The 26069-nt window shown below is 36.4% G+C and overlaps 1 protein-coding gene across 1 annotated transcript in view; it reads right to left on the reverse strand.

Annotated features, from left to right (window-relative positions):
- Positions 1 to 3983: 3983 nt before the first annotated feature.
- LOC123539487 (puromycin-sensitive aminopeptidase-like) overlaps positions 3984 to 26069 on the reverse strand; it is a 42799-nt gene continuing 20713 nt past the window's right edge. Inside the window, exons 7-20 of the mRNA XM_045324130.2 lie at positions 25840 to 25988; positions 22717 to 22881; positions 21271 to 21375; positions 20066 to 20221; positions 19700 to 19781; positions 19170 to 19306; positions 16596 to 16730; positions 14930 to 15149; positions 12286 to 12428; positions 11553 to 11609; positions 9549 to 9656; positions 7672 to 7824; positions 6831 to 6878; positions 3984 to 5817 (exon numbers count right to left, since the gene is read on the reverse strand). Of these exons, the coding sequence (XP_045180065.2) occupies positions 5677 to 5817; positions 6831 to 6878; positions 7672 to 7824; positions 9549 to 9656; positions 11553 to 11609; positions 12286 to 12428; positions 14930 to 15149; positions 16596 to 16730; positions 19170 to 19306; positions 19700 to 19781; positions 20066 to 20221; positions 21271 to 21375; positions 22717 to 22881; positions 25840 to 25988 (1799 nt within the window). The 3' untranslated portion in view covers positions 3984 to 5676. The remainder of the gene's footprint in view (positions 5818 to 6830; positions 6879 to 7671; positions 7825 to 9548; positions 9657 to 11552; positions 11610 to 12285; positions 12429 to 14929; positions 15150 to 16595; positions 16731 to 19169; positions 19307 to 19699; positions 19782 to 20065; positions 20222 to 21270; positions 21376 to 22716; positions 22882 to 25839; positions 25989 to 26069) is intronic.

The raw sequence follows: 26069 nt of genomic DNA on the forward strand, positions 1-26069 counted from the left end.
GTCTTAAGCCCTCTACAGACGGTAGGTTTTTGTTGTACAACACCAATTAAATTTAAGATGTACAGCCAAATATTATCGTGTGTACGATGCTATTCCTTGATTTCGTAAATCTTAAGTCTTGACTTACAAAACATACACAGTTGTACATCAACCGCATCCGCATCGTTATTAATTTGACAAAACTGGGCGATACATGATACTTTATCTAGTGTCAAAAGTAAACTGTGAATGTTTTTTGTAAATTAACCGCAAAACATTGTCCCTTTTGTACTTTCAATTGAGGTTTTGCCCGAGTTAAATACCAGCTTTCAAATAGCCTATTGTTACATTAGAATTTGGGAATGAGAAAATATTTGACATTTTAATAGCTATTTCTAACACGTGTGTTACTTCAGTTATAATGATATTTAGTTAAATATCTATTTTGTACCTAATAATACCTGTTACCCCGATAAATAAATTCTGATACCTGCAAAAGTAAACATTAACACAGATGAATTGGAACAAAATCTCATCCAGAATTTTAAAGGGACATGCCTCTATATGAACAAAAAATGTGTATGTTTTCAAAATTACATGTCGAAAATGGTAGTGAAAAAAAGAGCATTGTTTATTATGCTGTTTCAATGTACATGATATCAAATTGCAGAAGCGTGACTAATATTTTTTTAAAGATTCTACCGACTACAAGAGTGTTCTTAAATCAAAAACTTCCTTAAACGTATGGAAGATATTTCTATTGTTATTACATACACATGATCGCATCTTCATGATTTCGAAAAATTTGAAATAAATCGGAAGACGTGCAGCTTTAAAATACAGAAATATTGTATAAAAAGTATGGAATCACGAAGGAGAAACTATTAAAGAAAAGATGACATAATAATAATCTTAAGGAAATTAAGAACATAATTATGTTTCTTTTAGTAAGATTCATTCTGAAATCTTGTTTGTGTGTCTTGCGTAAGCACACCTCGAGTAAATTGAAGAAGTTACAGCCTTTTCCTTGTTTTTTTTTAAATCTTTTTTGTATTTGTGCACAAATTCATGCGTGGCATTTTCAAGGTCATATTTATAATAGGCAAGTATTTCATATTTGTATAAGACTGCAAACATGCTAAGGTGTAGTTAATTAAGATACTTTCGGTTGCGTTTTTTTTCATGAAATAAAAACATTTTGTTTTATCAAAGGAGTTAATCTGATTAGTTTTTTATATTTTGTTTTTATGGCGCACCAACACAAAACCGTTACATTTGGCGCCATACAAGACAAAAAAATGGCTTCACATCTCACTGAAGTCGAAATAAAAAGTACAAGATATGGAATTAAAATGTTTATACCTGCTGGAATCACAGAGTTACAGAAAGACCAAGTGAGCCGCGCCATGGGAAAACCAACATAGTGGATTTGCGACCAGCATGGATCCATCCGCGCAGTCTGGTCAGGATCCATGCTGTTCGCTAACGGTTTCTCTAATTGCAATAGGCATTGATAGCGAACAGTATGGATCCTGACCAGACTGCGCGGATGCGCAGACTGGTCTGGATCCATGCTGATCGCAAAGCCACTATGTTGGTTTTCTTATGGCGCGGCTCATGTGTCTAGACCTTATTATTCTCCTCTTAAGATTAAGCAAGTGTAAGGCAGGGGGTTCCAATTCTTTTTATACAAAAGTGGTCTCAGAACCACATCGGATCCAGTCAACTTATAAAATGCCTGAAAGATTGTGAACTTCTGTAAGACAGAGGAATAAGTGAAAATCTACTTTTTAAATGGCTAGATAACCATAATCATGGCACACATTTATATGTTTCTATTGGAATAGATGTCTTATAGGTGATATTTCTATAAATGGGAAGTTCTTGTATACCTTATGTATGTAAAATAGTCCTAAAATACAGGAAATCTTGCACACACAAAAAAAGAAATAAAGGAGAAGAATATTAGGATACTCTAAAGGGACTTTTTACTAGATTTAAAAAATAAAGACATATTACACACGCTCCTTATAATACAAATGTACTACTGTATGGAGTTTTGAAGACTTTGGAATTTGTAACACAAAAATAGACATGGCTATATTTTAAATTTTCAGTTTTTGAATAAAGTGAAATACAGAACCTTTTGTTCAGGAAAGATATTTTAAGTGCAATCTAATGCAGGGGGAAAAAAAAACAGAAAAAAATCTATGAAACGGCTGCCAGTCTGGGGATTAAGTTTAACAATATTTTACTGCTTTTTGAAATACTACAAAGGGTGTCTGTTCTACGATGTGTTGTCAACCTTTTCTGTATGCTTTATTAACTTGTAATTATCTTCCATTTTAAATGTTCTTTACGATAAAGAAACAGCACGATTCTTTTTTGTAACGACTCCTAAACCCGCGACAAAGACGTGCTGTTTACAAAATTGGGTTCTCATACGTTCAAAGCAATGTTATAACTTAACTAAATCAGTAATGTTTACTTTCTGGGTGTAAAAAATTAATGGCTTTACCATTAGAAAGCAGTTTTCATTAAAGCCGAGTAAATAGAACAAACATAACATAAACTGTTATCTTCTTCAAATCCTATTAAATTGAACATTTTTCTCCAAATACTACTGGTACAGTTTTTTTTTCAAATGGACGTACATGGCGTTTTAATTTTTCACAATCATCAAGTTTCTCCCGTCATGTAGTGGTGGAGGGAGTGGGGGAGAAACATATTGATTTAGTGCTGTGCTATCTCATAGCTTGTCCATGCGAATCCTTCGACATCACAAGGCCGATTTACACCAAACTTCCTAAGAAAGCCTAGTTGTGCATGTTTGCTCATTTGCCTCGATTCATCAAAATTTACGTTTGTCCTTTTCTCTTATTATTGGACGGATTTCAACCAAACTGCACAAGAGTTATCTCTGTCAAGTATTGTGCATATTGACAGCATTTTCCATGTCAGTGATTTTCAGTGGAGTTATTGCCCTTGATTTCTCATATTTTACTTTGTCTGCGCAACTGCTGCAATAAATCAGGAGGAATTAACACTTAACTTCGTAAGTGACCATTGCAAAGCCTAGATGTGCATTTCGTAGACATGTTCCAGTGCAGTGATTTCCTGCAGTTATGGCCCTTGATTCTTCGAATTTCATGCATTCTGGCAGTGTAAAAGGTGATTAAAGCATCCGTATTTTTTTCATGACAAAGTACGATTTGGAAAAAAATCACTATCACTGAATCAAGGAAGCATATTTTTGACAGAATTACTGGCCTTATTTTTTGTAATAAATGTGTAACCCTAGAATATCCCTGTACAAGAGCTGTCACAGGAGACTGCATAATCGGCAATTTCGATGCTCGGTAGTGAAATTTGGCATATCTGAGGAAGCTGGAGCTGTCAGTGGAGTGTTTAATGTGGAGGAAGATATTGGACAATAGCTCAAGTCTGCCATATGATGTGGATGATGATGAGAAAGAACAACTTTAAGTTTGAAACAAATCCATCAAGTACAAAATGTAACTAGAGATGCTTTTGAGAAAAGTCAGTGCATGTCTCCCACAACTGCCCCATTGAAAAATGTTTCTCTCGATGGCTTTGATGAGTGGACACCATTGAAAAATGTCTAGTTGCTCTCTGTGGCTTGATGAGTGGACCCAATCAGTAATTCAAGGGCCATAATTCACAAGTGCCTGGGAGGATTTGGCTAGTTATCGAACTTGGCCGAGGTCTTATGGTCAAACACATTTTGCTCAAGTTTGGTGAAGATCGGATGAGAAATGTTCGACTTAAAGAGTGCGGACAAGCTTTGTGACAGACTGACACACAGACTGGAGTAAATCAATATGTCTCCCACATCACTGTGTGGTGGGAGACATAATTACTTTGATAAAGAGAAAGTGCCAAGGTTCTGACGTGGAAGGACGCCTGGTCACGTCGAACAGCTCTCCATACTTCGTATAGTCAAGCTAAAATGGATTGTCTTCATATATATGACAAAGACTACATCTTTCATTAATTTTATTTTATATCAAGTTAATAAATTACAGGTAGCACTTTTAGATGATGACATTTAGAGTGACTAACCACTCACAGACTTTTCAGATTTTTTAAAATACATTCCAGCAAGATGATTCTTTCCAAATTCATTAAGGGTGGTGATTTCTCTACCATTCATTACAAAAGGCATAATCTTTCATATACCCAAAAATTAATTCATTGTAAAAACTGAAAATTAGTAGAATTGTCGATTATTAGTAATTCTAAATTTTTACAGGTGAAAATATATATAGAAAACGTTAAAAAAATACCTAACAATCTAACCTTGTAAGAAAACTCTAACCCTGTTACCATTAACACAAAACACTACATTAAGAAAGAAAACTACCATTTTCACTGCCATTTTATGGAAATGGTTGCAACAATTAATACATAAGGCCAATCTTAAAAAAAACAAAACATTTGTTGTGCCACACAGATATTTTGAGGATGGACGGTAGGAGGGTGATTTTGTTTCCAGACTCGAGTCAATACAGAAAATGACAGTACTTCCACAGTTAACTGAACTCATTTTCGGGCGCAATCATTTTTTCACAAAACTTACTTTACTAATCAAGCCTTAAATACAATTGACAGAGGGTATAACAACAAAAAGGAACTGAACAGAAAGCTAAATATCTATAGTAGAAAAAATAAAACCTGCACAAGTATATATACATTTGTGTAGTGCCATTTTGGTGGTTCAATTTGAGCACATTCAACAAATTTTCTTAAAGGTGGCCTAAGTGATAAATAGTAATAAAAAAGTGTTAATTTCTGAATAATGTAGAAAAATCAGAAAAATCAAAACGCTCTGAATATATGCAACACATAAAAGATTTTCATCAACTGAATATAGAACTGAGATGTGGAGTTTTAATATACACGTGTATTCAGGTAGTCTAAGAAAATGGTTTTTCTTTGTGTAAAGTGAAAATCCCCTAGACAATAATCCAGCAGTAAGTAGGAGAAACAGCATGCAGACAAATCTGCAGTTAGTCAAGCTCCAAAGTAAGACTTTTTCTTTCAACTTGTCTTAAACCGCCACCTGCCTTAAGCAGTCAGAATTGTTCACTTTCTTTGCCGGCTGTTTAACACAAGTGACTGCTCAAGACAAGATGAAATTAAAACAAATTCAATTTTGTTACTTAAGTGATAGACTGCTTAAACTAAGTGGCCTCTTGAGACAGGTGGCTACTAAGACAGGTTCAACTGTAAGTAATTGTAGATATATGTTATACAGTATAAAGTTTTTTGATTTTAATGCTAAGGTTCCTAAAAATAAATAATTCTATACCACAATGAATTGCACATAAAAATTTAAGGCAACTGAGTATTTTCTTTTTTGGATTAAGTTTATATATTGTATGTTCTACAAATGTAACTACGCAAAAGGAATTTATCAGTAAAGAAACAAGAAGTCATTTTATATCAACTTAAAAAATTGTTGTCAGTAACAATTGTATTGCCAGCTGATCACATACATATTTTTATGTATTAAGTCAGTTTTTTTGTAATTAAAGGTAATGGGTCCACTCTTTTCAAAAATCACAAGCAATTGGTCCTCTCTCATCGAAAACACACTCTTAGATGTGTAAATATCTATATATTAGTAAAATGGCAACGTTTTTACAGTTTAGAGCCAGACTGGTCACACTGCAGTCAGGCAGATGGACGCTCCTTTAAGAAGCTGGTCACTTTCTCGGACTGGTTCTTCATCCATTGAGCGTTCAATCGGACATTTTCAACAGCCTGTTGTATGCTCCTCTCTGCTGCTGGGGCTGGGTTGGCTTTGAAAAACTCCTGAAGATAACGTAACAGAGGATTCATTTTGAGATGTCAAAACGTCAACAAATTTTACTGCAACTTATTCACATATTTTCGGCAAAAAGTTGTTTTTCTCAATAATCCATTTAACATGTGAACAATGAAAATGATTAGTGCTGCAAAATTATTGACATATAAATTCTTCACTGTATCCTAATAAATAACCAAAAATATTGTGTAGAAATGTGTAAACCATTGCAAGGCATAAAAAAATCATAATGAAAATGAGCAACACCATGAGAAAACCAATATAGTGCATTAATTTTGCGACCAGCATGGATCCAGACCAGCCTGTGCATTCCTTTTCAAAGCCTTTTGCAATTAGAGAAACTGTTAGCAAACAGCATGGATCCTGACCAGACTGGTCGCAAATGCACAAAGTTGGTTTTCTCATGGCGTGGCTCAAATCAATAGTCTTCTTGTCTTTTTAACTACCTCTACCACTTCCATACCAAACTTGGTGGAAATAAACATGGTGAAATTCAAATATTTCTCCCCAACTGTTGCATGTAGTTTTAAGCACCATATATTAAGAAGAATTAGAGATTGACAAAAATTTCCATGCTTAAATACTGGTAACAGGGTTATAGCCTCTTGTATCATATGCTGCAGGTGGGGGTGCGAAACAGTTTTTTAAAGTTTTAAGCAAAGCTATAAAGTAATAAAAAGGATAACTTGAAAGTGCATTAAAACTTTAACAAAGGTGACGACATGGACACCAGGACAGTTAAGAGAGCTCTCCATTCACTTTGTATAATCTAAACAAAAGCTATTGAATCCTATTTCATTCATAAAAAAAAGATTTAATAGTTCCAAAAATATCTACAAATAACACAAAAAACCTGAAAAAAATGAGCTGCTCCATGACAAAACCAACATAGTGCGTTTGCGACCAGCATGGATCCTGACCAGACTGCGCGGATGTGCAGGCTGATCTAGTTCGCAAATGCACTATGTTGGTTTTCTTATGGCGCGGTTCAAATACTAACCTCAATTTCTTTTGCTTTATCTTCTGTGACGAAATGTTCTGTCATACACTGCAAGAAAACAAACAACTTGTGTAACAAATCTGATGTATAAGAGTAGAATCAAAAAAAGGTACTTTGTTTGAAACTGAAAGCCAGCTCTCTGTTTTTCTTATTACCACAAAATTTTTGTCGATGAAAACTATTGACCAGGGATTTAAGAGTCCTGTATAAAATTTCCTGTTACTGTAAGGTTACATGCTGTAGATATAGTCTTTTTACCTGTAATTTAAAACATTATAAACAATATAGTTAATGTTTTTTTCTACAAACAAAGGTCAAAACTGTGCTACTGTGCAACAAAATCACTTTGTACGCCACAGTTATTACATCATAGCATCTATTGTCATAGTGGTGTGCTGGTGAAGAAAACCACACAAAACAGACGAATGAGCCACACCATGAGAAAACCAATAATAGTGCATTTGCATTTGTGCAGTCTGGTCAGGATCCATGCTGTTCGCTTTCAAAGCCTACTGCAATCAGAGAAACTGTTAGCAAGCAGCATGGATCCTGACCAGACAGCACGGATGTGCAGGCTGGTCAGGATCCATGCTGGCTGTAAATGCCCTACACTGGTTTTCTCATGTCGCGGCTCATGTATTTGGAAGCATCTCAAAGATGTACATAATAATTCTTGGTAACATGTAAAAAAGCAAAATATTATTTCTCACACAGCCATTTCCTCCTTAATAAAACTAGTATCATTAAATGCACATTACTGCATCACTCTCACTTTCGAACAATGATTTTATTCAATAACAAATCACTGTTTGGGATAATTTACACCAGTTTCTCGTATTACCTTTGTAATCCTTGACAACAAGAACCCTCCCTGGTATCTTTTGTGTAAAGCGTCCCAGTTCTGTTTAACAAATGTCCAACCCATATCCCTTCCTAGTTTGGATCCCGTCACTCCAGCTATTACAAACACTGTGTCCTGGGACCTTACTTTGTCCTGTAAATAAACAGTTATTTTACTGTAATTGACATTTTCAAGCAATCGAGCTATATAACTTATTCAGGCATTTCCTGGGAACTAACAGTAAGTCTGGCTAAAGGAAGGTATTTGAATTATCCGAGTTTGAGCCATTGAAGTTTGACTTTAATTTGAGAAAATTTTCGAAGTGAGCTAATCATAGCTAAGAAATATTCTATACTGTGAAATCACTAATATTTGTGGGGTCTAACTTTCGTGGATTTCGTGGTTGAATCAATCCTCGAAATTTAATCCCAATGAACAAGTATATTCCCATTCATTTTATGTTCAAAAGTTGAAATCCACGAATTTATATCTTCACGAAATTGCAGTTTTGACAAAAACCACGAAATTAAATGGTTTTACAGTATTTTGATCTTTGATATCCTATGATTAATAGGGTTACACTTTAAACACTAATTTTAGGAATTTTTTTGGAATTATTTCACCTTTATTTCAATAAAGTTACCCACAGATTGCCAATTTTCATTTCTGTATATTGATTTTTATTTTTGTTTGATTTAACGTTGCACCGACACATGATAGGTCATATGGCGACTTTCCAGCTTTAATGGTGGAGGAAGACCCCAGGTGCCCCTCCGTGCATTATTTCATCACGAGCGGGCACCTGGGTAGAACCATCGACTTTCCGTAAGCCAGCTGGATGGCTTCCTCACATGAAGAATTCAACGCCCCGAGTGAGGCTCGAACCCACATTGATGAGGGGCAAGTGATTTGAAGTCAGCGACCTTAACCACTTGGCCAAGGAGGCCCCACTTCTGTTTCTGTTTATTGGGTCCAGGCTTTATTCTACGTTATTTGGATAGTGTCATTTATCCAGTTTGTATATATGTAAGTAGTGTATGTGTTGTGTTAAGCAATGCAGACAACCTCGAATGGCTTATTAAATGACTAGTCAACTCGACTATATACCACTGAAAATAGCATGAAAAATAATGGTGCAGCCAACACTTCAATAACTTTTCAATATAGTAAATTCTTGATTCTTTTAAACCTAGGATAAATACATTTATGCCACTGCTTCCTGTTTAATAGACATGCAGAACTACCTTAAGTATGTTAAGGTGAAATTCAACCCTACATGAAATTTTTGTCACTTACATGTCAAAGGTTTATACTTTTGTTGCTATAGGACAAATCTAATTAGTACTGAAAATAAGCAAGACAATTTATTTCTGATTTAGGTACATTATCTTCATGTATTGAATTAAAAAATTCTGTTAATACCTTCCAACAATGTAAAAAGGTTTATGGACTTTCTAAATATAACAAAAATATACAAACTAAAGTAAGAGGTTATTCTAGCTAAGATTAAGTAACAGTATAGTGGTTAAGGTGGCTGCCATTAAACACAGAGGTCATGGCTTCAAACCTCTCTTTGGCGATGACTTTAAACCTCATATCAGTTAAGTTTATTCCCAGAAGATGATTTAAGTGTGGTTCACTACTACCAACTTTAATTATTAATAAGTATAAATCAAACGGTGGGGAAAAATGTCCCAGCATAATTTTTGGTATAGGTAAACTTGATATAATTCCTTCATGAAAGAATTAACATGTTCTGAAGAGGTACCCGATTTTTTACAATACTCAGTCATTAGATTAATTCTTATTTTTAGACATGACATTGGAACAAATGTTAACTTACAAGGCATGAGAAAGAAACCATATGTCAGACTTACAGACATGGCAAACTCCAGTGTTCTTTTGATGAGGCTTTCAGTTTTCACCTTACCCAGCAGTCTACTGATCCTGACCTTCTCCTCCTGTAGGTCCGTACTGTCATACAGCTGTAAAAATATACAAGTTATTCAGAATGTATCAAACTAAATCACTGACTGCTTGAAGATAAAAGAGGATGAGATAAAACATTTGAGTAATCCAAGAATCTGAGCAATTCAAACACAGAAAATATAAAGGTAACAGTGAGGGACTACAGATATCAACTGCTCAAGCCAGACAAGGAGAAACCAATTTCCTATGTCCCTATGCATTCGTTTTATTCAAGTTTAAGATGGACAATCATAAACATTTTTTTTTCAGTAAATTTCTGATTCCAAGACCGAGTGCAAGACATGATCCCAAAATTCTGAATTACTTTTTCTCCTAGATTTCCATAAACAAGAGGGCCATGAAGGCCCTGTATCACTCACCTGACCTATTGACCTAAAGATCAAGAAGATAAACATTCTAACCAAGTTTCATTAAGATATGGTCATATATGTAGCCTCTAAAGTGTTAACTAGCTTTTCCTCTGATTTGACCCGGTGACCTAGTTTTTGCCCCCACATGACCCAGATTCAAACTTGACCTTAAGATCATCAAAATTAACATTCTGATTAAGTTTCATGAAGATACTGCCATAAATGTGGCCTCTAGAGTGTTAACAAGCTTACCTAAAGATCATCAAGATTAACATTCTGACCAAGTTTCATTAAGATATGGTCATAAATGTGGCCACTACAGTGTTAACAAGCTTTTCCTTTGATTTGACCTAGTGACCTAGTTTTTAACCCCAGATGACCCAATATCAATCTCGTCCAAGATTGAGGGTAACATTCTGACCAAGTTTCATTAAGACTGGACCAAAATTGTGACCTCTAGAGTGTTAACAAGCTTTTCCTTTGATTTAACCTGGTGACCTAGTTTTTGACCCCACCTGACCCAGATTCAAACTTGACCTATGGATCATCAAGATTAACATTCTGACCAAGTTTCATTAAGATATGGTCATAAATGTGGCCTCTAGAGTGTTAACTAGCTTTTCCTTTGATTTGACCTAGTGACCTAGTTTTTGACCCTACATGACCCAGAATCAAAACGGACCTTGAGATCACCAAGATTAACATTTTGACCAGGTTTCATGAAGATACAGTCATAAATGTGACCTCTACAATGTTAAAAAGCTTTTCCTTTGATTTGAACTGGTGACCTAGTTTCTGACCCCAGATGACCCAATATCGAACTCGTCCAAGATTTTATTGAGGGTAACATTCTGACCAAGTTTCAATAAGATTGGGCCAAAAGTGTGACCTCTAGTGCGTTAACAAGCATTTCCTTTGATTTGACCTGGTGACCTAGTTTTTGATCCCAGATGACCCAATATCGAACTCGTCCAAGATTTTATTGAGAATAACATTCTGACCAAGTTTCATTAAAATTGGGCCAAAATTGTGACCTCTAGAGTGTTAACAGTCAAATTGTTGACGACGGACAGATGACGACGGACACAGGGTGATCACAAAATGCATAAATAATTTGTTTTGTTGGATTTAACTTTAAGCCTGCTAGCGGCAAGTGATTCTGCCTGTACAACAAAACTTTGTGCAGACCAAGATCATGATATGCACTGGTCGCTATTTGGTCAGTAAATTTTCAGTGAACACCGTTACAAATAATAAGTGGTACTGCCCAAATTGAATGATGGTCCAGTCAATTTCAGGAATATAGCAGGGTTCCATCCTGGCACAATTTTTTAAGCACAGGCAAAAAGCTGAATACTGCAAATCATCTGGATCATCACCAGACTTTCGCAAATGAAAGAATTCTACATCTAACCTATGCAAGGTTTCTCACTCACATCTGTGAGGGGGGAGTGATTAGAAGCCAGTGACAACCTCTCCACTATTGAGACCCCTTATGTATCAAAAAACAGCTAGTGAAATAAGATTCATAAATCTACTTACCTTGAGCATTTTATTGTATGTTTCTTCATTTCCGTTTGTTAATACTGTTGCGTATACCTGAAAAAACAAGAAAACCCAAAAGTGCAAACTGAACATTTGAGTTCCAAATATATTGCTTTATAAACTTTCTGAGTACATTAACCTTTAGTCTGCTGTCAGCAACTGATTCTGTCTTTTCGACCAGTGCAGACAAAGATCAGCCTGAATATCCATGCAGGCTGATCATGGTCTGCATTGTTCCCTATTCAGTCAGTAAATTTTCAGTGAACACCCCTTCAAATAAATAAAATGGTACTGCCAAAACTGAAAGATGGAACTGTCCATTTTAGTAATTTAGCAGGGTAAAGGTTAAGTCTGGGGAATATGTGACAAATAATGCAATAAATAATTTGATCAAAGTCTCCTTATTCAATTAGTGAAAAAAAATATACAGAAGATTTCATTCTACTGCAAATTTCAGGTTGAATTCTGACCATGTGCAGATAAACATATATATCAAGCTTGCATCACTTTAAACCTTATTCATAGCACAGCTAACACAAACAAATACTTTAATTTTAAGTTAACTGTTACGTGGTATGCAGATATTTTTTATATTTTCCAATATGAAATTTGGGTCTTGTACACTGTGTATCATGAATAATCAGAAATGAATTATTTCATCCATTATTTTAACTGAATCCCTTTGTAACTTTCACATTCAACAAATCTAAATAAAGGTAAAGTTACTTACAGTTGCCCGGAGATCTGCTGGGATTGTACATTTTCCTTCACAGTGAGCTTCAAATCGTTTGGTAGCCTCGGCAATTGTGTCAGGGTCACCGCTTCGACCCATTACCAACAACACTAGGTCACGTAACATTGCTGTCAACACACCTGGATAATTTGCAAATACCAGTGAAATCACTGATTAATATACTTTCAAGTTTCTTGCATTTCATGGTAAAGGTAAAAGGTAAAGGTAAGCTTTATGTAGCGTCGCATATTATCAACAGACAATGCGTGTGTTTGGATTTAGTGTTTTTTTCTCAACAGTTTTTCAGTCATATAGACAACAGTGTCTACTTGTTGCAGTGAACACAATGTCCAACTTTATATTAATTCCTCACGGAAATATCATGCGGTAGACATGTGACATAATACCCCATCCAGTCACATTACACTGACACTGGGCTGTGTGTGTGTGTTTGGGTTTAACGTCTTTTTCAACAATTTTTCAGTCGTCTACTTGTAGCAGTCAGCATAATGCCCAACTTTATAGTGCTGCCTCACTGGAATATCTCACCCAGTCACATTATACTGACACCGGTCTGACCAGTCCTAGCACTATCCTTTTAATGCTGAGTGCCAAGCGAAGAAGCTACTAGTACCGTCTTTTACGTCTTTGGTATGACATGGCCAAGGATCGAACTTACGATCTCCCACACTAGAAGCAGGCGCTCTAACACCATGCAACCGAGGCAGTCACAGGCAGCATTGGCTACAAAGTTCTTGTGCAACAAACATGATATCCAGTTATAAATTGGCTTACTGTAATTTAATTTCTTGGGCATGAAATTTTGTGGATTTGGTCAAAACTGCAATTTCGTGGGGATATGAATTCATGGATTTCAACTTTTGAACATCAAATGAATGGGAATTTTACTTGTTTGTAGGGATTAAATTTTTGTGGACTGACTGAACCACGAAAATTAATCCCCAACAAATATGAATGATTTCACAGTAACCCATGAAATTCTTACCCAACAAAAGCCAAAGTCCATTTAATAATATTTTTAAATTTCAAATGGACTTACCAAATATGCAACTAAACAGACATTTTGGCTTAAACCATGAATATAAAGTATATCTACAAAGGAAAGTAAGAACTAAGTAATACTTGTTTTAGTTGGGATTTTTTTGTAATTCTTGAAAGTGACTTATTCACACATTTCAGGTGATTTCTTTTCCTTTAAAAATCCATTAAATGCATGTTTTGTAAAAAATTACCAATGGAATAAACTTACTGACAAATATGTATGAATTGATCTTTGTAAAACATTCAAATAAACCACCAAATATTGTGCAGAAGGGAGTAACCACTGAATTTAGGTTTTGAAATAATGAAAAAAAATCAACATTTTTTCCTGCTTTTATTACCAATAACAAACACTCACTTTCAGTCACTTTACCATTTTTCCACATCACATACACATTATGCCAAACTTGATGGAAACGAACATGTTGAAAAATTTCAAGCTAAATATGAAAGAAACAAGAGCTGTCTCCATAGGATGACACATGCCCCCGATGGCACTTTGAATGAATAGTTATGGCCGATGTTAGAGTTTAGGACCTTTGACCTACAGAGCTGGGTCTTGCGCGCGACACGTCGTCTTACTGTATCACACATTCATGCATAGTTATTTTAAAATTCATGCATGAATGAGAAAGATATGGACCGGACATGCCCATCAATGCATTATCATGAAAAATGACCTTTAACGTCTGTGACCTTGACCTTTGAGCTACGGACCTGGGTCTTACGTGTGACACGTCGTCTTACTGTGGTACACATTCATGCCAAGTTATTTGAAAATCCATCCATCGATGACAAAGATATGGACCGGACACGCCCATCAATGCACTATCCTTTAACGTCAAAGTGTGACCTTGACCTTTGAGCTACGAACCTGGGTCTTGCGCACGACATGTCGTCTTACTGTGGTACACATTCATGCCAAGTTATTTGAAAATCCATCCATCGATGACAAAAATATGGACCGGACACGCCCATCAATGCACTATCCTTAACGTCTAAGTGTGACCTTGACCTCTGAGCTACGGACCCGGGTCTTGCGCGCGAGACGTCTTCTTACTGTGGTACACATTCATGCCAAGTTATTTGAAAATCCATCCATCGATGACAAAGATATGGACAGGACACGCCCATCAATGCACTATCCTTTAATGTCTATGTGTGACCTTGACCATTGAGCTACGGACCTGGCTCTTGCGCGCCACACATCGTCTTTCTGTGGTACACATTCATGCCAAGTTATTTGAAAATCCATCCATTGATGACAAAGATATGGACCGGACACGCCCATCAATGCACTATCCTTTAATGTCTAAGTGTGACCTTGACCTTTGAGTTACGGACCCGGCTCTTGCGCGCGACACGTCGTCTTACTGTGGTACACATTCATGCCAAGTTATTTGAAAATCCATCCATCGATGACAAAGATATGGACCGGACACGAAAATTGCGGACAGACCGACAGACTGACAGACCGACAGACGGTTCAAAAACTATATGCCTCCCTTCGGGGGCATAAAAAACCCACAGTTTTGTTTCCTGAAGACCTTTTTCAATATTAATTAATCTACATTTTTACCTTCATCTGGCTTACTCTCCCAGCCCAGTTTTTTAGCCACTGGTCCATACAGAGATCTAGCAAACTGTTTATAGGCCTCCTCAGCATCTGTGTACTGTATCATGTTTGATATTGTGGACAAGTTCATCGTCAGGTCTGACCATACAGTGTAATTGTCCTCATTCACATAGCCCTCAGCAACTTTAAGCACATCCACAGATGATGCCAGTCCTGCTCTTGCCTGAAAAGTCGATCGATCGATCAATCAATAAATTAATCAATAAAACTGAATCAATCAAATAATTTTTCCACAGCATGAATATTATCTAATCTACAGAACTTAGCAAAATGTTATAATCACTGATGACCTGAAAAATACCACAGACAGTTCAAAAAAGCAAGTGATAAACTCTGGAATAGGGTTTAAAAACATATTATCATTTCACTGCATAAGTATCAGGGTTGGCGACTACCGCCCGGGAAAACCCGGGTTGGGCAATACTCCTAAAAATGAATGAAGTGGGCAATACTGGGCAATAAGAAGTTTTTCTATTTCTTTTTTAACAAAACAATTGAGTTTCTATGTTATAAAATTTAAGCTAATTCTTACATTAAGTTTTACTTACTTTGAAACCATTGGTGAAGTGATAGGTAGCTGACAGAACAGTTTCATAAACAAAATTATGGTTTTTTACACAACAAAATATTTTTTAAGTAAACACCTTTCAACATTTTTAGTCAGGTCTTGCTAGGTCATACCTAGATTTTGCTTAACATATATGATAGTCTACCAGTCTAGTTCTTTATCATGAAGCATTCTGTAACTCACTAACTGAATATAAGTTTTGCAGTTTTTTCAATCCCAAGTCTGTTTCTGAGTTTTGTCGGAATAATACCAAAATTTGAAAACACCCTTTCAATTGACTTAGTATAACCTTTCAGTCTATGACCTTTTTAGACTCTCAATTTTGGCACTAACCACAGTGCCACAGTCTTTACATTTTGCAATCTTTTTTTAATCATCTACAGTAACATTAGAACAATTCCACACAGCGTCTTTAGGTTTTATGGTTATATGATAGAAATGACAATGTGGTTTAAACTGATTTTCATGAGTAAAATGACTAGATTTAAGTTGTTCACACTTCTAACTTTAATCCCCTAATCTTGCTCAATAATTGTTCAATCATCATCATAATAATGACTATTCAATAGATTTTTACAGATATTCTAGGCATGCAGGTGTCACTGCTATCACTATATGGGCTGTTAGTCAACTAATGTTCAAATATATATTGAAGTTTGAACTTAAAATTATACTGCCCAGTATTGACCACTATTGCCCAGTAAAACCCGGGTTTTCCCAGTATTACCCACTGGGCTGGGCAATATGCTTAAAACCCGGATTTTTGTCAACCCTGATAAGTATAAAGGCAAAATACTTGAAATTCATTCGCACTTCCAATTACCTTACTGTTACTTTTGCAATACTTTAGTACCATTTTCAGGTTTTTATGACTTCAACATTTCTCATATTTCCAGCAAAAAATGGTTGTTTCAATCGGGAAAATCAATTTTAGATTACCTTTTTACCTGTGCATTTAATTTCTTGGATCAATGCAGCCACTACATGTATGAACAGTTTTTCCTAAAGAAAAGCAGCAATTTCACGAAAGATCCTACTTACCAGAGCAAACAGGTCATTTTGTAGACCAAGTCTATCCCTGGATGAGAGGGCTTTGTCCCTTACAGCCGGCACAAAACGATCCAACATCTCTGACGAATACTGTACTCGATATACTCCAACTGAACCTGCATTCAACTGTAAAAGAAAAACAGAAATTAGTCGGATAGTTTTAAATATTTCTTAACAAAACAGGCCAAAACAGATTCATGTAAAACAGGAGATTTCACCGAGTTTGCCTGTGCAAACATACCCATGCTTAATGTTGACAAGAGGGCCATAATGGCCCTATATCGCTCACCTGTTATCATTGCACTTGAGGACAAGAAGGTCCTCAGAAAAAATATCTAAGTCCAAAGAACAGGAACAACAAAGGGAAGAAATTTAACCAAAAAAAAAAAAAAAATTTTACAAGGTACAGATATGTCAAAATACACCTAAAAATTGGAGGTACCATCCATGTTGTACCACAGAAAAGTGGTCTCGGTTTTTCCCTATGGCCAATAATAAAAAAGTTACTAAAAATAAGCTATTTATAGTAATGTTAAAGGGAAGTAATTAAAAAAATTACTGTAAGTGAACAAAAGAAGGATCTGCCAAATAAATCTGTTGACAGAAATGAAATTTCAGATCAGTATCTTCATTAGTTACAGAGATATACCCATTTTAATTTGAAATAAAGGGAGGTAATTTGACATAAAATCAGTCCATAGTTATCTACCCTGATTGGCTCAGTCCAACTAATGACAATAATGAAATTTCAAATAAGTCCTATAAGTACTTACTGATATAAATCCATTTTGATTACAATCAGGGGAGATAATCAGATATAAAATAACTCTGGAACCTATGATTGGATCTGATTTGTCATGGAATCCAAGATTTATTGTTGTTGAAAATATTTTGGAAGTTTGTATCAAATAAAACCATAAATGAAGTCTCTATATGGCTGCAAAAGCCAAAATAGCCAATTTTGGACCTTTAAGGGGCCCTAACTCTGGAACCCATGAAGGAATCTGGCCAGTTCAAGAAAGGAACCAAGATCTTGTGGTGATACAAGTTGTGTGCACGTTTGGTTAAAATCAAATCATAAATGAAGCTGCTATTGTGCAAACAAGGTCAAAATAGCTAATTTTGGCCCTTTCAGGGGCCATAACTCTGGAACCCATTATAGGATCTGGCTGGTTCAAGAAAGGAACCGAGATCTTATGGTGACACAAGTTTTGTGCAAGTTTGATTAAATTCAAATCATAAATGAAGCTGCTATTGTGCAGACAAGGTCAAAATAGCTAATTTTGACCCTTTTAGGGGCCATAACTCTGGAACGCATAAAGGAATCTGGCCAGTTCAAAAAAGGAACCAAGATCTTACGGTGATACAAGTTGTTTGCCAGTTTGGTAAAAATCAAATCATAAATAAAGCTGCTATTGTGCAGACAAGGTCAAAATAGCTAATTTTGGCCCTTTCAGGGGCTATAACTCTGGAACCCATCATGGGATCTGGCCAGTTCAAGAAAGGAACCGAGATCTTATGGTGATACAAATTGTGTGCAAGTTTGGTTAAAATAAAATCATAAATGAAACCACTATCGTGCAGACAAGAAATTGTTGACGGACGCACGGCCTGACGACGGACGACGGACGAAGGGTGATCACAAAAGCTCACCTATGTGACAGGTGAGCTAAAAATACAATTGTACATGAAGGATATCTCAAATTGCATTAGTTAAAACTAATTTATTGAAGCAGACTAATTTGAACAACTTACTTTGACCCCTGTTTCTGGTTTATAATTTGCCGTGCTACATGTTTCATTTATAACAAACTATGACCCATACTTCTGGTTTCAAACTTACCTTGACTCATGTTTCTAGTAATAAATTTTGTTGACCCATGTTTCTGGTTTATAACTTACTTTGACCTATGTTTCTAGTAATAAATTTACCTTGACCAATGTTTCTATTAATATATTTACCTTGACCCATGTTTTTAGCTATAAACTTATTTTGACCCATGTTTCTGCATTATAACTTACACTGACACATGTTTCTAGTTTATACACTACCCTGGCCAATGTTTCTGGTTTAAAACTTACCTTAGACCAATGTTTCTGGTTTAAAACTGACCCTCACCCATGTTTCTGATTTAAAACTTACCTTGACCCATGTTTCTGGTTTAAAACTGACCTTGACCCATGTTTCTGGTTTAAAACTGACCCTGACCAATTTTTTTCTGATTTAAAACTGACCTTGACCCATGTTTCTGGCTTAAAACTGACCCTGACCAATGTTTGTGATTTAAAACTTATCCTGACCGATGTCTCTGGTTGAAAACTTAGCCTGACCCATGATTCTGATTTAAAACTTACTTTGACCCATGATTCTGATTTAAAACTTACTTTGACCCATGATTCTGATTTAAAACTTACTTTGACCCATGTTTCTGATTTAAAACTTACTTTGACCCATGATTCTGATTTAAAACTTAGCTTGACCCATGATTCGGATTTAAAACTTAGCTTGACCCATGATTCTGATTTAAAACTTAGCTTGACCCATGTTTCTGATTTAAAACTTACCTTGACCCATGTTTCTGGTTTAACATCATCTAGTTCAATAGTCATTTTGGCTTCCTCCAGTAATACTATCTTGACTGGTTTCTCTGGACTCTCTGATGTGCACACTGTGATGGGAACCAACCATTGAGTGCTCTCTCCTGTACAGAGAGAAAACTACTATTAAAGTTGGTAAACATTTTATATATAACTGGCAAATTAATTTTTATAAATTTATTGTTTCTTTTAGGAAAGATCAAAAAATGACTTTGTAAATTCACTGATGACTTTGAAAGAAATACTCTGCTGATGGTGCAATTATGATGGTTTATTTTGTATATCTGTTCGGTTAGCATTAAATCCTAATCAACACAGTTTAGGTCACATGACTTTCCAGATTTTAAAAAGTGCCCTCTTTTTTTAGGCTGTGATGGATACCTGGGTAGGAAAACCAACCCAAGTAAATGTGGCAACAAGTAATGTTGAAACATGATTTTATACAAATTCCCAGTGCATCTCTAATACTAAGCATATTACACAAACACTCAGAATACCTTCTTTAGTTTTCCCATCAGCATTAAACTTTTCCTGTGAAATCTCCAACACTCTCTTTGTTCCATCCTGTTTCTCTGATACCTGAAGTTTTCATATACCACAGATTTAATATACAATACCCTTTTCAAGGCAAACACATTCAATAGCCCTTTTCATGCAAAGTCAACCATGCACGGCTCTAACTTCATCCCTCGGCTAACTCCCTGCCCCATTTTAAGACTACCATAATGGTTTTTCAAGTGAGAAACAAAATTTATTCAACAAGTTTAATATCAGACTGTGTAGTTACTACTTACTTGTTTAACTGAAACAATCTTTACAGCATAGCCTAAGTTTTTACTTATCTAAACTAAAAAAATCCTTACCTTAATCACTGGGAATCCCATCTGCTTGGTCCATGTTGTCATTATCTTGCCGACAGGTTTACCGCTTGCTGTTCCTAGCGATGCCCACAGATCCTCAGTAAATGTGTTCTTGTAGGCAAACTCAGTCAAGTAACTATTCATTCCCTTTCTGAAATCCTGGAAAGTAAAAGCTTGCTGATAAGAGGAAAACCCTTACAACTGTTTTGTCCTGATGTTCCAGATGTTGTAGAGTACAGTTAAAACATTTATATAAAGACCATCCTTGTGGGAGGTGGTAAAATGTCACATGCTTGTGTAGGTTGCTAAAAGGTTGTCAAATGCTTATGGAAAAGTTTGTCATATCTTTGTGGAAGTTGCCGAAAGGTTGTCAAATGTTTGTGGGAGTTATCAAAAGGCTGTCACATGCTTGTGGGAGTTGCCAAAAGGTTGTCACATGCTTTTGGGAGTTGCCAAAAGGTTGTCACATGCTTGTGGGAGTTGCCAAAAGGTTGTCACATGCTTGTGGGAGTTGCCAAAAGGTTGTCACATGCTTGTTGAAGATGCCAAAAGGTTGTCACATGCTTGTTGAAGATGCCAAAAGGCTGTCACATACTTTTGGGAGTTGCCAAAAGGTTGTCAAATGTTTGTGGGAATTGCCAAAAAGGTTGTCACATGTTTGTGGGAATTGCCAAAAGGCTGTCACACACTTGGGGGAACTGCAAAAATGTTGTTCTAACTTGCTGATGATCTTTACTGACAGGTCCAAAACCTACAGCAAATGTTTAAATTGGTCTTCAGCACAGGCCTGACTGTAACAGTTTGTCACACCAACAAAATTATCGGTTATATAGCAACTTTTGAGCTTTTGATGGTGGAGGATTACCCTGGGTGTTCCTGCAGGAATTGTTTTATGCAATTGCCTCCACTTTGGTATAACCACCAACCTACGATAAGTCAGCTGGAATAATGGCTTCCTAACATGAAGAATTCTACATCTCAAGAGAAGTTTCAAACCCATATCAGTGAGGGGCAAGTGATTTGAAGTCAGCACCCTTCACATCTCTGCCATTAAGGTGCTACAATAGTTGGTATACAGGAAAACCCTTACAAATGTTTTGTCATAACGTGACAGGTGTTCGAGAGGAATGCTTAATCACTAATTCTTGCATGCATACAAAAGTGTAACTCTGTCACAATAATAAACAAACAGGACAGGCAGTACTCACTGCGTCTCCAATATAGTCATGTAACATTCTGATCACTGAGGCACCCTTGCTGTAAGATATGGCATCAAAAATTTCATCGACCTCATCTGGACTGCCTACGGGAACCTGTAGTATATACAAATACCATATTAAAGGGGCATAACTCCAAAATATACATTACAATATGCATATAGCAAAAATTATGATTTATATATCACAAATCTGTATCATTTAAGTTAATACCTTTCAGGTAAGCTGTAAAGCAGAATCAACTTCCTACAATTTTATGCCTCATTTTTACTGTGTGATTAACACAATACAGAGCTTTTCTACACATTTTGAAGACTAAAGTAATTTTTTAAACAAAGAAATAGATGTTACAGACTCCTTTTTCTTCTTCTTCACAATTACTTACAAATGAAACTATTTTTGAAATTAAAAGAAACAACAACAAAATCTGGAGAAATCTAACGTAAGTATTCCCTTAATGATAATCAGCATTTTCAAATCATTTCCATCATTATTCTTCACTACCTTAAAATGCAGAGGATGGTATTGTAATCCAAGTCTCGTGCTTAATAGCACGGCTCATTCACCTCTTTGAGAGGTAGCTCAATATAAAAACTTGCATGAAATAGTTACGCTATAAATTTATTACCATTTATTTTGCGTGTCATTTTTTTTTTTGCTTCTATTTAGTTTGCCTAACCCTTGAAGTAAGCAGTTCAAATTTTTTGTTTGGTTTAACACCATGACACAGTTATAGGTCAAATGGCAACAGGTGGACGGATAGCTCAGTGGTTTGCACACTGGCCTTCCAATCCTGAGGTCGGGGGTTCGATCCCCGGCAGCTACTCGGGAATTTTCAGAAACGCTTTTCAGTGTTTCCCACCTAACTAGAGGTGTACTGGTCAGGAACCCAGGCAATCCTTGCGTGTATCAGTGCTATACACTGGGCACGTTAAAGAACCAGGCTGTCTATTCGCAACGAGCTAGGCTAAGTTAGCCGGACAAGCCTGTATCTGATTTCTGATCTCTCTGTCGTGGGGGCTTTGTCTCACTCTGTCCCTCTGGTCAGATCGCTCTGTGTCTGTACTAGTAGAGGATGAATTATGCGCCCTGTGTGGCTGCATTTGAACTATGTAAAGCGCCTTTGAACGTGAAATTGATCATGAAAAGGGCGCTATATAAATCTGGTATAATAATAATAATAATAATATAACATTCAAGATTTTGATGATGGAAGAAGACCCCAGATGCCCCTATGTGCCTCATTGTTTAATCACAGATGGGCTTTGGATAGAACAATCCATTTTCCATAAGTCAGCTAGATGGCTTCCATAAAGAATTCAATGACCCAAGCAAGGCAAGAGGCAAGTGTTTCGAAGTCAGGGACCTTAACCACTCCGCCACTGAGGCCCAAGCAGTATGTTGCTTTTTCAAATTTCAGTAAAAAATCATAAATACCTCAATAGGATGGCTTGTGTGTAAGGCATCAAGTTCAAGTGCTCGACCAAGATCCTGGTTGACAAACTGTGTCCAGATATCAAACTCTGGGAAACAATGATCTACACACAGATATTCTATCCAAGACGCAAATCCCTCATTCAGCCACAGGTGAGTCCACCATTCCTGAAGGTTACAGAACAAGTTTCTGTAGCGAACTTAAAATTTTGATACACAGATGAAATGAACATCCATGAAATCCTGTTACTAAATAACGAGTCTGCTAAATATAGTCCAATAAATTGTGTTGATGCACATAAATGTACTATGGTTTTTACTACCAAAAAAGGTTTGTTTTGTGTTTTTTAGAAGTACCAATCAAAGGCTCTATGACAGTGGCCCAATATACGGTGTTATTGTAACTGTCACTAGGCACTACTTAATAAGAAATAATGTATCTCATCCAGTAATTTGGTGTTGAATAAAATCATTGTTTGGCTTTCAGGTGGGACGGATATATATTACAAGGGCGCAGCCTGAGTTATATAGTAATATGCATCTGAACTACAAACAATGACTTTATTCAAGAGCAAATCACTAAATGAGATATATGAGCCGTGCCATGAGAAAACCAACATAGTGGGTTTGCGACCAGCATGGATCCAGACCAGCCTGCGCATCCGCGCAGTCTGGTCAGGATCCATGCTGTTCGCTAACAGTTTCTCTAATTCCATTAGGCTTTGAAAGCGAACAGCATGGATCCTGACCAGACTGCGCGGATGCGCAGGCTGGTCTGGATCCATGCTGGTCGCAAACCCACTATGTTGGTTTTCCCATGGCGCGGCTCATATATTATTTCAATTCTAACATGCTACCAAGGAAGTATTATCCTTGACGATGTCCATCAAATATTTGCCAGTTTACAAGCAGGCCTTATTTTCATCAATTTGGGAATGCCACCGACACCGATGGAATTGGGGAAAATGCTCTCGGAAATTGTCTTAATTGGGATAATTTGCAAATTATCAAAATCTACATAAATGTGTTTTTGTGTGAAATATTAATGAATTGCATTTCAGTAATTGTTCAAAAGTATTATAATTTACCTAAATATACATACAAATTAGCAGCTTAAAACAGCAAAAACCCTAAAAGGTATAATCATTTGGGAATTTTAAATTCAACTTTGGGAAAAAAACATACTTTTTTGAACTGGGATTACCTCCTTTTACCGGAGGTAGACTTATAGGGAAAAAAAGCCCTGACATGTATGTTGGTTTCTTTTCCAACGCGCCTCTATACCATTTTACTCTATGAAGTAATAATTATGACATCAGAACAGTGAATTTTTTTTTGTAAAATAACACTGAACTTTCATTTTTTTTTGTTGAATAGGAAAATGCATCACGTCGTGTTAGAATAGTTCATAAACTTAAATATCATGAAGCCCAATTTTCTCAAAGTCTGTCATGACTATATAAGTTGTAATATACTTTCGAAGCCGATAAAAGAATATTCCCTTAGTTGGATATGGTTTAAACTGTGCAGTTCAGTTTATAGGCTGACTGTACCTTTTCTGGCAAACTATTAACAAGAGGGTCATGATGACCCTGAATCGCTCACCTGAGTAATATGAGCTACATGTTTCAAATGTCAAACTGATGATAAAATATTAAGAAAGTCAGTAGGTCACATTCATGGTCAATGAAATTCAGTTTTACGATTTGTGTGCAAAACTGTGTAAGTCATCAATATTTCAAGGCTGTATCTTAAAAAACAAGAAAGTAGGTCAGTAGGTCAAGGTCACAATTCAAGTGACACCATATTACTTGGGTCATCAGGTAATTATAATTAAATAGTCTTGGAAATAAAATCAGATGATTTTTTAAGTATTTTTCCTATATAACTCACATAATAACTAAGTGACCCCAGGGTGGGGCCTCTTTTAACCCCAGGGGCATAATTTGAACAATTCTGGTAGAGGACTACTAGACAATGCATCATACCAAATATCAAAAGCCTAGGTCGTATGGTTTCTGAAAAGAAGATTTTTAAAGCTTTTCCCTATATAAGTCTATATAAAACTTGGGACCACCAGGGCAGGGCCTCTTTTCACCCCAGGGGTACAATTTGAACAATTTTGGTTGAGGACCATAAGACAATGCTACAAACCAAATATCAAAGGTCTAAGAGTTGTGGTTTCAGAAAAGAAGATTTTTAAACTTTTTTTCCTATATAAGTCTATGTAAAACTTGCGACCCCCGGGGCGGGGCCATATTTGACCCTAGCGGGATAATTTGAACAATCTTGGTAGAGGAGCACTAGATGATGCTACATACCAAATATCAAAGCCCTAGGCCATGTGGTTTTGTACAAAAGGTTTTCAAAGTTTTCCCTATATAACACTATATAAACCGTGTGACCCCCGGGGCGGGGCCATTGACCCTAGGGGGAAAAATTGAACAATTTTTGTAGAGGATCACTAGATGATGCTACATACCAAATATCAAAACCCTATGCCATGTGGTTTTGTACAAGAAGATTTTTAAACTTTTCCCTATATAACTCTGTATAAACCATGTGACCCCCTGGGCGGGGCCATATTTGACCCTAGGGGAATAATTTGAAAAACCTTGGTTGAGGACCACTAGATGATGCTACATACCAAATATCAAAGCCCTAGGCCATGTGGTTTTGTACAAGAAGATTTTCAAAGTTTTCCCTATATAAGTCTATATAAACCAAGTGACCCCCGGGGCGGGGCCATATTTGACCCTAGGAGGAAAATTTGAACAATTTTGGTAGAGGACCACTAGACGATGCTACACACCAGATATCAAAGCCCTAGGCCCTGTGGTTTTGGACAAGAAGATTTTTAAAGTTTTTCCTTTCGGTTGCCATGGCAACCAGAGTTCTGCATGGAATTCAATTCTTTGAACAATTTTGAAAGGGGGCCATCCAAGGATCATTCCTGTGAAGTTTGGTGTAATTCTGCCCAGTGGTTTTCAAGAAGAAGATTTTTTTAGGAAATGTTGATGGACAGACGACGGACGACGCACGCCGGACATTGAGCGGTCACAATAGCTCACCATGAGCCTTTGGCTCAGGTGAGCTAAAAACTGACAGAACAAAATATTTAGTTACCATGGTGACTAGGTTACCAAACCATTGATGTGCCAGTTCATGCCCCACTACTAGAGCCACCCATTGTTTCGTTTTTGAAGAAGAGTTCTGTGGGTCGATCAACAGAGCTGTCTCTCTGTAAGTAACTAAACCCCAATTCTCCATCGCACCTAAAACAAGATAACACTTTAAATAACTTTTCACTTAAAAAAAAATTGAATAAATCAAAGATACTGCTTCCACCATGCCCA

This window comes from Mercenaria mercenaria, chromosome 18 (genome assembly GCF_021730395.1).
Source record: "Mercenaria mercenaria strain notata chromosome 18, MADL_Memer_1, whole genome shotgun sequence".
Lineage (NCBI taxonomy): Eukaryota > Metazoa > Mollusca > Bivalvia > Venerida > Veneridae > Mercenaria > Mercenaria mercenaria.